General features: G+C 44.3%; 1 protein-coding gene across 10 annotated transcripts in view; it reads left to right on the forward strand.

The window, feature by feature from the left end:
• The window catches only part of STAU2 (staufen double-stranded RNA binding protein 2), a 320,763-nt gene that overhangs the window by 305,009 nt on the left and 2,086 nt on the right, over nt 1–13,668 (forward strand). For all 10 annotated transcript variants that reach the window (XM_046010474.1, XM_046010473.1, XM_046010467.1 and 7 more), the window contains one exon: nt 13,421–13,509. In XM_046010474.1, the coding sequence (XP_045866430.1) occupies nt 13,421–13,509 (89 nt within the window). The remainder of the gene's footprint in view (nt 1–13,420; nt 13,510–13,668) is intronic.

Raw genomic sequence — 13,668 nt, forward strand, 5'->3', positions numbered from 1 at the left:
TTTTAGGAAATCAAGATACTAGTTTTCCTTTGAGATGATTATTTAACCATAGACTTTAAAAATTACTTTTACTGGAGTTTCTAAAAATTACCAAACCAGGTGTGATATTAGCAGCAATATGCTCTTCTTTCAGTGATTGTCAGAAAGAGAAGATATAGTTTACTTGAACTTTATAGTGACTTTACATTTCTCTTAGTTTGAAAAAGGAAGAAACACTTTCTAGAAAAAAATTACAGTTAATTCCAATAAAGTTCCTTCCAAAGTTGCAATGATTGGTATACAATAAGTTTACAACACATGAGAACACTCACTTTGGAGACCTCTCATTATACTTCACTTTCTCCATTTAAAAGACTAACATTTAGCACCTACTCATTCCACCTGAATAATCAGTCTTTAAACATTAAATGAATGGTAACTTCTAGGTTTCAATAAATAGGGGAAATGATCTACTCCCTAATTTCCATAGGGAACTTCTGAGAATTAATAAAACTATATATATAGGGTGTGTAGCTATTCTTGAACATGACGATTGTCTTTAATTATTCATTCATTCTTTCAAGTCATTAATAAATATATATCGAACGTATACTGATTTAGGAGCAGTAAGCACTGAAAAGGAGACAGCATGAGGAGCAGCGAGAACACCCGGCTAGGAGTGTGGAGGTGCAGCTCATCTAGGTCCTATGGTCACGACGAGTGACAATTGAGTAGAGAACCAGATGGAGTGAGGGAGAGAGCCCATGTGAATAACTGGGGAAACAATCCCAGGTCTAGGGAAAGCATATGAAAATCCTTGAGACAGGAATGAACTCGGGGTGTTATACAAAGAGGAGATATGCTGGCATGGCTGGATCTCCGTGGGTATGGGCAGCATGGTAAGGAAAATGTAGCTGGGTTAGGGTCACCTAGGGGTTTGGATCTAATCAGAAATTGGTGTTTTGTTCTGAGAGCAACCAGAAACTCCTGGAGGGTTTTGAGCAGGATCTTGACCTGTTCTCATCTACGGTTCCCACCTATCACTCTGGGTGTATTTGAAGAAATGGCTTTAGGTGAGCATAGATACAGGGAAATACAGTTAGGACATGATGGCATGAGTCTTGCTGAGAGATGACAGTGACCTAGGCTGGAATGGCAGGAGAGCAGTTAGAAGACTTATTTGGATTCTGGTTGCATTTCAAAGACGAACCAACATAACTTGATGACAGGTCAGATGTGGGAGGTGAGTGAAGTTGATTTTTTGTCAGAGCCACTGGTTGAATGAGGGTTGCATGTCCTGGGAGAGGAGTGGTTTGGAAGATGGTAATCTTGAATTCGGGTCTTGGCAGATTTTAAATGCCTTTTACACACATAAGGGGAGAAATCCAGCGGGCAGTTGTATTTGAGAACTCTATGGCAGAAGGCCAGGCTGAATTGGGGGCCATCAATGTTTATAAGGGATTTGAGTCATAGGCCTCAGTGAAATCATCTAGGGAGAGAATAATGGTAGAGAAGATAAGAGGCCCAAGGATGATCTTAAAAGTCCGGGCAAGGCAAAACCCAGCAGTTGAGGAAACTAAGAAGAGGTTCCCAGTGACCTAAGAGGAAGAGCAAGAGGTCTTTAGAAGTCTCCCCAAAACCTAATCTATTAATGTTAGAAAAAAATATGAGGTTGCTGATTAACATACATTCATGTATAGGTCTGGTGAGCCCAGTGAGTATGGGGTCCCAGCCTATCTGGGTTCCAGCTTTGACAGTAAACCTGAATTAGTCTAGCTTCAGATCTTGGCCTCACCTAAATGGACCTCATGTTGAGGTCAGTCCTCCCTACTGAGTCCATCCAGGAGTCACCACTCACCATCCTACCTAGACAGGTCCTTAGCCTCTGTTGCTGGCTTGATACCACCTCCCTCTCTACTGCTCCCCCACCACCCCACAACGGGGGGTTGGAGAAGGCAATGATCTAGCTGGGGTGTTCGGTTCCACTGTGGAGCCAAGATGTGAAGGCTTCTCAGTCATGAGAAGAGGTGACCACAGAGGCTGGTCAGCCTGAATCCCCGAGGTGAGAAAGAGCTTGTCCAGGTCAAGGAACAGAAAGGAGGTGAGCACAGAGCATTCGGGGTGAAGAGGAGAGGGTACCTAGGTCCCTAAGGGTAGGGGGAGGTCTTTGCAGGTTTTCAGTGATGAGTGACTTGCCTTAGAGCACAGATTGCTTGGAGTGGGGTGAGGGGATCCTTCTGTCCTGCCTGATGTGGCCAGCAGAGAACCAGTGCCCCAAGAAAGCACCCAATGTAGCTGGCCCCCTTTCTTCCTGCAGCCCAACCTCCCCTCCCCCGGTTGTCTCAGTCAGGCCCTGGCCTTGCCTTCTTGGGCCCAACACCAGCTGGTCTGAGGAGAGAGCAGGGCATCAGCCCTTCACAGCTCCATGCAACTTTCAGTCCCCTCCTCAAGGAATGGTGTCTTCAAACACCAGGGTCTCTTCTCAGTCTGTAGTCAGAAGTCAGACATCATCCTCTGTGGTTAAAATCAAGGTGTTGGCAGCACTGTGTTCCTTTCTGGAGGCTCTGGAAGAGAATCCATCTCTTGGACTTTTCTAGCTTCTGTCAGCTCCTCTCATTCCTTGCTCCACGGCCTTAGCTAACTCCCCCTTCCAAGCCTATAAGGTCACATCCATCTTGCACAGACTTCTTGCACAGTCACATGTCCCTCTCTGGCCAGCACTGGCCAAGGAACCCTGAGGTTAAAGAGGACTTTGGTTAGATGGGTCACTCCTGGCAATGTAGGCTCATTGCCCCCTCCCCGGGTCCCGGTGGGGAGTAGGTCCTGGACAGCTTTGCCATTATTCTGCATTTCACAAGACTCCCAGATCTTAAAAGATGAATTAAATACAATGCATGAACTGTTGGGATGTAGATTCAAAAACCAACTTTAAAAGACATCTTTGAGACTATCAGGAAAAGTTTTACATGACTTGGGTATTTAGATGATAGAAAGGATTTGTTCTTAGTTTTGTTAGGTGTGATCATGGCATGTGTCTTTTCTGATACCTGATTTGGAGTCCTCTGGGAAAACACGAAGATACATGAAACCAGACTGGCAAAATACTGATCATTCTTAATCTGAGTGATAGGTGTGTGGGGGTTCAGTATACTATCCTTTGTACTTTTGTGAATGTTTGGAAGTGTGAGGCTAAGGAGGCCACCAAATGCCAGCATGGCCACCAAATGCCCCAAGAAAAGAAATTGGGCTTCTGCCTGCCTCACCCATTAAGCGAACCAGCAAGGCCTACAACCCACCTGCCATTACTACCTTGGACTCTATTTTGGTACAACTATAATTCAAAATTAAACAACTTTATAGGTTATGTCGTTTGACCATCACTCCCTATTGTTCCCAACTGCCCCCTACATCCATGCAATGCAAGAGCACATGAAATTCAGTAAAAATTATGAAATAACAAAAAACAAGAAAATAACAAAAAATAAAGAATTTTTTAAAATTATGGAATAACTGTATGTCTTTTTCAATTACATACTCAAACCTAGTTGGAATTTCTGTGTAGACAGAGCAGTGTGTGCCCATGTTCAGGGGCAATGCTTCTCCTCTTTGGAGGAGAATATTAAAGAACCATCAAGTACCAAAGGAACCTTTGGGACAGGGCAGAATTCAGGCACCATTGCTCTCCAGAACCAGGCTCTCCTTCAGTGGAAGAGACTCACCTCTGGTCCTTTACTTCAGGATGTGCCACCTTGAAGGTCTCGGGCAAAACCCCCATTATGGGTCTCCCTGGGGAAGGTTTCCCAGGCACTTTCTTCATAGACCTCACACTGTCCCAGGGAAGGGGAAGCATTAGTTACAGAACCCAAAGAGGACAGAAGCCAAAACCCAAATGATTGACATTTCAAAAAGTCAGTAGCTATCATCTATAATCCTTGCAGGTAGACTGTGGGACAGGAGAACCTTCTCTCACACAGATGATAGAGATCACCCAGCTCTGCTTTCCTGGGACTGTTTGTCCTACAGCGTATTGGCTTAGGTTGAGAGGCCGTGGGAGGGGTGTGTAAAAGGAGGAGAGAGAGGCTCATAGGAGAGAAGCTTTAGAGAATGTCCTTAACTGAGAAAAAGCAAGCAGGAGCAAGATGCCAACTCAGAGAACAGAGAGAAAACAGAAAGCAGAAATGTGTCTGTGAGTACATGTCTGTCTTAGGGAGCTTCAGATGGAAACCAATAAACAATCAACCAAGGAATATTCCTTGAAGATGTTCTATGAATATACTGTGTTGATCTCCAACAGGAAAATGGCTTGGCTGGCCAAGGGCTGACCAACTATTTGAGACAGGACACAAACACATTGGAGATAGCCCACAGTTCAGGGAGGCAGATGGCAAGGGCCATCAGAAGTTCATAGGTGGGAGATAGGCTGGAAATCAGGGAAGTCCACCCTGGGAAGATGAAAGACTTCAGGAGCAAAGGTGTGGAGGTAAGAAAACTCAGATGTTTTCAGCAGAGAAGAGGTAGACCCATCAGACCAGGGCAGGAGATCCATGTGGGTAGGGCTTCTGCAATGTTGGTGTGTCTCCAGGCCAGCTGGCTGGGGAGCTCTTGATAACACTGCCAGGTGTTCCTGAGGCTGGTGACTGATCTGTTGATCTGGGCGTCACACTCTGGGAAACGCGCTGTAATGAAATTGCAGTAAATGCAATTGGAGAGTAGAATGGGGCCAGCTGATGGATGTCAGGCCAAGGATAGAGAATGTTATTTGTTGGCTGGAAGTTCTTAATGGCTTTTGATTAAGGAGTGGGTATAAAGTTAGAGTTCTCTTAGAAAGGGAGATGGGTAAGCAATCCGCTAGAAAAAGTAATAGAAATATATAAGAAATGGGGACATAAATGAACATGGAGATAGATATTGGTCTCAACAGAGAAAGGTATGGTATGCCTGGGTAGCTCAGTCGGTTAAGCATCAGCCTTCAGGACAGGTCATGATCCCGGGGTCCTGGGATCAAGTCCCACATTGGGCTCTCTGCTCAGCGGGGAGCCTACTTCTCTCTGTACCTGCTGCTCCCCCTGCTTGTGCTCTCTCTCTCTCTCTGACAAATAAATAAAGAAAATCTTTTAAAAAATTTTAAAAACCCCACAAAAACAGAAAGGTGTGCTCTCATTTATAGTCCAGGAATTAAGCCCAAGAAGCTCAGAGAGGTACAGTAACTTGCATAGACACACAGCTGGCCTACAGTAGGGCTGGCATTTTAGTCTAGGCCTGAGAGACTGCAAACACCATGCTCCCCACCCTTCTTTGTCAAGATGAGAGGAAGAGTAGATGAGTTTCTCTTGCTGTTTTGACCAATGACTAGACTTAGTGGGTTAGCACACAAACGCATTATATTAGAGTTGTATAGATTAGAAGTCAGACAGGGCTCTCCCTAGTCTAAAATCAAGGCATCAGCAGTTTTTTGGTTTGGTTTTGGTTTGAGGGGAGAATTGGTCTTTTTGCTTTTTTGCCATTTCCAACTTCTAGAGACCCCCTACTTTCCTTGGCTTATGTTCCCCTTCCTCTGTCTTCAAAACTAACAACATCACTCTGACCATTTCTTCCTAGACGTATCATCCTCTCTCACCAAAGCCAGGAAGGATTCTCTGATTTTAAGAACTCATGTGGTTAGATTGGACTCATCTGGATAATCCAGAATAATCTTCCCATCTCAATGTTTATACCTCAATCTCATGAGCAGAACCACTTTTTTCCATGTGAGGTAACATACATGCCTTCTGGGGGTGAGGACACGGACACTTCTTGGTGGGGGGGCATCATACTGCCAAGCACGGAGTGACACTGCTGCCACTCACGGACACCTGCCATTGCACCCAGCAGCTTGTGGTAACACGCCATTACAGAGGGACTTTTTGTTGGATAACGCAGGAATTGTGAAAGGAATGATGTTGGCAGAACAAAACCGTGTGGTTAGAGTAGACATGGCAGCATGGATACCACTGCTGATGTTGGTCCTAAACACCCAGGAACGTTCCTCCGCTCTGCCAATCCTGCCTCAAGCTTGACTCTGTATCATTGTCAAGGCTGACATGGATCACCCAATGTAAGAGCCTGACCACCCAGTATAGAAGACGCCTAAGTCTGCAGTCTGAGTGCCCAAGTTTGTACCAGTTTCCCTAATTCTAGAGTCAAAATTCCTGTTCTCTGCTTTGGTAGATTGCCTAAAACTTGCGTGTCTTTAGATCACCACTTGCCTTTTTTGTTGTCGTTTTTTTTGTTTTTTTACAGCGAATAGCCATCACCTAAGCAGGCTGACATCCCTTTGTTCCAACAGTGAGCCATTCATAAAGTACCAGTTTTATGGAAATGACACGAACCAATAGGACTGTGTGAGCATAAATGAAAAGTGCAGGCTCTATGAAACTGTTAGAATCAGGGCAGCAAATGGTTTTAAAATTAAAGCTCAGGGTAATCCTTTTTCATTTTGTTTTTGAAGTCCTATCATTGATTCATCTGCAATGTGGTAGACTGAGGATCCAATTTAGAATTACAATTTTCTCTCTTTGGTATCAGAAAGGATGAATACCCAACTTTTGTAGCAACATGGACGGGACTGGAAGAGATTATCTTTTATTTTAAAGAAAGAGAGACTCGTGTTTTGTTACAGACCTTTCAAAGCCAGAAAATGATAACTTAAGGATGTTAAAATTCACATTCTTGGGGCAATAATCCTTAAGCTTATGGAAGAACCTGTTGGTTTTCAGCCACTGAAATGATTCAGTAGAGAGCCAGTCTCGAAGACTGTTGGGATGAGAAGTGGGGGAGTCCTCAGCTGCAAATAAAGACATTTCCCACTTGAAGCCCCATCATTTTCTCATGTAAGAAGACCTGTTTAGTGAGCTGCACATATGACAGCTGTGTGCATTTTGAAAGGAATCTAGCCGTTAGAGCTGCTCCCAGGAAGAGCTCCACATGAGCAAGCACTTCGGGGGAAAAAGGCAAAACAAAACAAACCTTGAACACTGACTTAAAAATGAAGGCCACGTTCAGGCATGTGTGACTGCCTCGATTTTAATGGGAACAGCCTGTTTCTGGGATTCAGGATGTAAAATTGGTGGGAGAAGTGTGAAATGAGAAGGAAAAAAAAAGAAATAAAAGAATCCACTGGACACTGTGTTTAAACACCACAAGAAAAACAGTGTGTCATAAAAGGATGAGCTAAAATTCTCATTTTTGCTAACGAGGACCATTGTTGTCTCTCAAAAACTGTTTTAATGCTGTTCCATTAAAATGTAACTCTTGAAGAAGAAAGCAGGAAGAACAGGCACTGGTTTCAATACATTTTGCTCATTGCTGATTAATGAGAGGAAAGTTAGAAATTGCAGAAATGGCTGGGAAGTCTCACCTCCATTGTGCGGACATACAGACACACACACATGCAGGTGCGCGTGCAAGCGTGCAAACCAAGACCAACAAACAGGCATGGAAAGTATCTTCCTGGCATCTTGTTTCTGGCATTGCTATAACTACGCACAAAACAAGTGATCCATGAAATGGTAGCGACATCTGTTCAAGAACCTGTGGGGCTTTCCTCACAAAACAGTTGTAAAATCTGTTGGGGACCAAAATATTTCTACGTATCTATGTAGATGCTTTCTTTTAAGGGAAACACACACTCGCACACACACGCACGCACACACAAATGGATACAAGTGTTGAGCTTAAAAGACAGGAATAAGAAAAGGAAATGTCACCCTCTTCTTTAAAATGTTTTTTAAAATTTTTCTCCTTTCAAGCCAAGCTACATGAATAGCTTTGAATACACCTTTCTTTTCTTCTTTTTTCTCTCCTTTTCTTTCTTCCTCCTCCTCTTCTTCTTCTCCCCCTTCCCCTCCCCTTCCACCACCAGTCCTCCTCCTCCTCCCCCTCCTCCTCCTCCTTCTCTTCCTCCTCCTCATCCTTCTTCTTCTTAGAATCTCAGAACACATAAATGGTCATAAAGCTAAAGTTCAAGATTCTGCTTGGTAGACTGCAGTAACATACGCTTGGATGCTGAGCAAGTTTGTTTTGATTTGGTAGGAAACATTTTCTGACCTTGGAAATGAAATCATTGAGTTGTCTCTTTGTCTGTGGCTGGAGCCGCATGGAGGGTTCTGGGTACTTACGTTAGTGCATCTTTGAAATTCTCAAATCCATGGTGTGTGGGAAGTTACACAACTTGGATTTAAGCATCATTTCAGGATGTTCCTCATTAAGCACCCAGATTTGCCTCCTTCCCACAATCCCCCAACATTAGTTCACAGGGGTCACACAGCAAACCATCCAGGCTGAGGGGGTGAACGGAGACAGGAAGGGCCTCTTCTTCTCTATTTACCCTCTCAGTAGCTCTGTACTTAGGCTTTAGATGTCTCTCCAAATGAGAGTTATTTGATTTCGCCCTCACTCCAGTGTCCTTTACTATTATGTAGCATTTTTATAATCTGTTCTTACTTTTTTTTTTTTTTTAAACAACGGGCCTCTAGCAAGTAACAATTTATTCCGTTGGAATAGTTTAAACATGGAGATTTTGTTGATTTCACCATCTTCTGGACAGATTTGGCTGTGCGTAGGAAAATGTTTTTGTGGACTGTTCACTTTCAGCATTTGTTCACAAAGCCATTCCATTATACATTGTTCTTTGGAATGATTGATAATTGAGTCTTGCTAAATGAAGGGGTCTATTTCGGGCATTGCTGCATTATCGTATTCTGGGAGCCGATTTGCTGTAGAAAGTGAAGCACGCCCATCTCCCAGATGGCATCTTTTCATCTGTAAAGTATCCTCTCTGGGAAAGCGGTGGCTGATGAATTGGGGGTAGGGTGGGAGCTACCCTGCTGAGCTCATGGACCAGTGGGAGAGGAAGCAGCGGGGCCAGTGTTCTGTTAGGACCTGTGGGAGGAGGCACCTGGTCGACAGCCCCTGCCGTCTCAGCTTTCCTAAACATAGTTGGCTTATCGCTCTCTATAAATCACTGCCGAGCCCTCCGTCCTTTCTCTGTCCGTTCACCTTTGCAATCCCAGCACCTCCTCTTGCTGCAGGACCCTAGAGCCCACAGGCCCAGGCAAACCCTGCAGCTTGCTATTCCCTCCTTTGGACAACCCCACGCAGGTGAGGAAAGAACCTTCTCAAACAATAGAGGGGAGGGGAGGCAAATAAAGAGAGCAAGACTTAGTGCACTCAGAATGTTAAGAAATGACAGTCAGGTTACCTTGTTGGGGAGTCATGGGGTAGTTCTAAGTGACAAAATAATTCCTATAGCAATTTAATTTTAGCCCAAACTACAAGAGTCAGAGAAGCACTGAACGAGTCCTCAGAAGTCAGCCTAGGGACCACAAGAAGGCTGGAGACTGGCAGCTCCCTGTGGTCCCCACAAGACAACAAACCCTTTCTCTAGAAAATGGGGGTAATTATATGAGCTGCCCTCCAGTAACTATTGTGGGGAATAATTAATAGAATGAGTATGGAGGAAGGAACAAGACTGAGCTGGTAATAATGATATTGGAAAAAGTCATGCTGAAATTGGCTAGGTTTGAAGGAATTGAGGGGATGTGGTCAAGAATGTGCAAATCTAGGTTCAAATCTCTGCTCTGCCATTCACTACCCATGTGACCTGGAGTAGGTTACTGAATTCCTCCTGGGGAGGACCCGCCTGCGGGGCTGTGCAAACACCTGCTGTCACTCAGGTCAAGGCCCCCGTCTCATGACTATGGCAGAGTGATGTTCATCAAATGGTAGCTATTGCTGTTTACAGAGAAGATAAATCACCTTCGTTGTCTTTTTATAAATTAGTAAGAAGTCCTCTCCTATTTATAAGCAATTGTATTCAGGGTTATCAATAAGATGTGGGTTGAATTATCTCATCAGATAAATAAGGGAATGTTAGTTGGAAGCGTTTAAGCATACCTTGGGAGGGAAGCAGCCACGCAAGAATTCCGAAAATCTGTTCGTGGCATTGAGTGAAAGAGCACGCCGCCATTCCAGCCTTCAGTACATTCTTTGAGTGATGACAGGCATTTTGAAAGTTCTCGGGGACCTGCTTGACATGTTGATAAAATCATCCAGGAGGTTTTGCAAGAGCTAAAACTCCGAACCTGCTCCCTGAGACCTGGCCTGCGTCTCCTGTGTGCATCTCCTCTTGGATGGAACAGAGCTGGTGTCACTGGCTCCTGGACTTAGTGGAGCAGGACGTTTGATTCCGGGCATTCAGGCATCAAGTACCCCCAAAAACAACTACCGAAAACGAGCTACAGTTAGGCTACGAATGACTTTTGAAAACTGTTTTTGAAAGTTGTTTTTGATTGTCATTTTGACCTCGTTGGGAGTAAAACAGGACCGAGAAGCCCTGGCGCTCTCGTGTGTCTCACGCAGCAATATCATATGGCCAGTTTAAGTCTGGGGGTACTGAACAGCCTTTCACAATAGTTCGTCTGGGAAGAAATTGATAAAAACTAGCATTCCCGACAATAATTAACATACTACAGGATCACAGAAAAGAGTGGACATTTGTTCGAAATTGTTGAATATACCCAGACCTGTAAGTTCATTAGTGCCTCCCCCTCCCATAAAGTCGGACTATCTGGAAAGGTCATGGACTTGTCTGGAGAGCTTAGCAGTGAGTGGGCCCAATGCCTCACCCCATACACGTATGCGTGAGGCGGGCCTCCAGAGCTCAGGCTCATGTAACAAGCCCTTGGGAGTGTGCACACCCACAGGGCTTGTTCACAGCAAGGCACCTAGGAAGTCCATCTAGCACCCCAGCATTTCAAGACTGGGAAGGACCTCAGCCGTCACTCAATTGAATGAATCTCAACGAAAGCCAAATCCGGCTGCAGACTTCCTCCAGGGGAGGTGAATTTTCCAAATCTGGATCTTTTCAGAGTCAGCTTAATTTTTGAAAGCTGACTCTGATGGCTTTTGAAAGCCACCAAAATTACTCAAAGCCAAATCCAATGACTAGAGTACACAGTCAGGATGGACAAATGAAGAAGAAGGTGGGGCCGTAAGATGACAAAACTGGGACTGCCCCACAAAGTGGTTCTGAGAGGTTAATTCCAAAATCACCTAGAGGAACACTGCTGCTGTGGTCACAACCTCTCTGAGGGCAGAGGGAAAGCGCCTGTCAGGTATTTATTTATTATTTGTTTGTTTGTTTGTTTTCAGGTCAGAGCTTTAAACTAATGTGCCTGCGTTTTGGCCTAGAAATTTAATTTCTAGGAATTTATCATAAGGAAATTGTTGAGATGGTACACAAAAATTTTAACCATCAGAAAGCTAGATGCGGCTTTAATAACAGCTTCAATATTGGCAGTGTCCGAAATGTCCAACGGTAGGAACCGGCTAAGTAGAAGAGGACGTATGAAGTCAACATGCTGGGCAGTCAGGCAAAATGATGCCATTGACATTGTCTCTGTTGACTTGCAAAACTGCTTGCGTTCAATGGAAAGAGCAGGTTATAAAACAGTGTCGAGATAATGATCTAGGTGAAAGCATGTGCATATGGGGAAGAGATGGGAAAGCACATGGAAACATTGTAGCAAGTGCCAAATGGGTGGGTGGGATAGTGACTGTTTCCGCATTTCTTTTTGGCTTCTATCTATTATGATTGTCCTGTAATGAAAACTGTTTTTATAATACAAAGATAATAAAAGGAAACGTCACAGGAGAAAGAGGTTCTATTTTGCTTAAGGAGGAATTATCATGGATCTATATTCGTTTGTAAGAGTTCTCATAATGAAATTCCACAAACCGAGTGGTTTAATCAACAGCAAAGTATCTTCCCACAGTTCTGGAGGTTGGAGGTCTGAACCCAAAGTGTTGATGGTGTTGGTTCCCTCTCAGGGCGGTGAGGGAGACTCTGTTCCAGGCCTCTCCATAATGTCTGGCAGTTTGCTGGTGATCGTTGATGTCCTTTGGCTTTGTTTCTATCACTGCAGTCTCTTGCCTCCATGTGGTGTTCTCCCTGTGTGTGTGTGTCCACACCCAGAGTTCCCCTTCTTATGTGGACATTGGTCATATTGGATTTAGGCCTATCCTGTTCCAGTAGGACTTCATCTCCCTGAAAACTGCAATGACCTTATTTTCAAATTAAGGCCACAGTTTGAAGGTTTTGGGGGTCAGAACTTCAATATATAGATTTTTTGGGGGGGGATACAATTCAACCAGTAATGGTATCCCAGTGAGAGAGCCACACTTCTACCCAACTGGAAAGAGTGCTTACCTGCCACCTAGGCCTCTATCCGCCTGCTGTACGGCTTAAGCAGGGGCCCGGACCAGTGGGTCCAGCACTGACATCCCTACTTGATTCTCCTGTAAACCTGAAACTACTCTAAAGGAATTACCTTATTACCTTAAAAATTAAAATCAGAAACTATATTATAAATAATGACATTTACAAGGGATCACACACTTAGCTACCCCAAAGGGGCCCTTGGCAGATAAACGTTTGGGAAACTGCAAGAGTTAGTGAGCCCTTTCTCAAAGGCAGTTGAGAAGACACAGATGACCAAAGTGTGACCCAGCGGGATGTCGAGGATTCAAACAGCCCCAGCCGCTCACACCTATCTCAGACTCAACAAAGCCCTTCTAATGGAGCTTTAAAGTGGTGCCGTGTGGGGGAGGGGGAGAAGAACCAAATTCTTATTCGAAGAAATAACAGTTTGGAACGTGCACAAGAGTGTCAACAAGTTATGTAGATCTTATCAGCATCACATTTTTGGTGCCTCCCAGCTATCCAGCGAGGCTCCGCCAGCCTGTCAACACCCTTCAGCGTCCCACGCATGACGGGCGAATCAACACCTCGGAAGGCTCTGCTGTGGCCAGGCCTGCCTCCCTGGGGCCCCGAGGAGCGCACATTTTCTCTCTCCTTGCAGAATACCATCCTGCCACCCCCTCGGTATGCACGAGTGTCTTGGGTCCGTCTCTGCTCACCTCCCGTGACTTAGTTGGGGCGAAATATAAAATGGAACAATACCTTTGTGCTAACTTTGGGAAGAGTACCTCGGCTGGGGAAATCTGATGGGCTCGCCTCGGAAGGGTGGTTTTGGTAATGTGAGGAGAAATTATGCAAAGTCGTCAGACTGCAAGAGGCTTAAACTAGGTGTTTTTACATTTGCAGATAAAAACTCTGTGACTTAACAAAATCGCGGATGAGGGACAGGGCATGAGACTTTGGGGGTTCCTCTCCCCACCTCCTCCCTCCACAGAAGTAAAACCCTCCCGGTATATACATTGCTCCATGATAATATAGACTTTTAGATGTAATTTTGCTAAATGATGCAAAAAAGCATTTATTTAGACCAATGAAAATGATAGTCTTAAGTATACATCTCAGCTCTCTTTTACAATTACCTGTTTATTAACGTTGAAGTCAGTGAATGGATCTCCTTGTTTGTCTGTTTGTTTTCACTTCTAGGCAGCTTTAAGTGCCTTGAAACAGTTTTCTGAACAAGGACTGGATCCAATGGAAGGGGCAATGAATATTGAAAAAGGTTCTCTTGAAAAGTGAGTAACTCTTCTGCTGTATTCTTACATTTCTAATTTTGTAACTGTACAGAAAAATGAGATATAGATGACAATAAGGTTAAAAAAAACCCTCAGGCAATGATATCTGTATCTTACAAAGTTATTCATAACACAATTAAATGTAAATAAATGAGAAAC

Source organism: Meles meles, chromosome 1 (genome assembly GCF_922984935.1).
Source record: "Meles meles chromosome 1, mMelMel3.1 paternal haplotype, whole genome shotgun sequence".
Taxonomy (NCBI): domain Eukaryota; kingdom Metazoa; phylum Chordata; class Mammalia; order Carnivora; family Mustelidae; genus Meles; species Meles meles.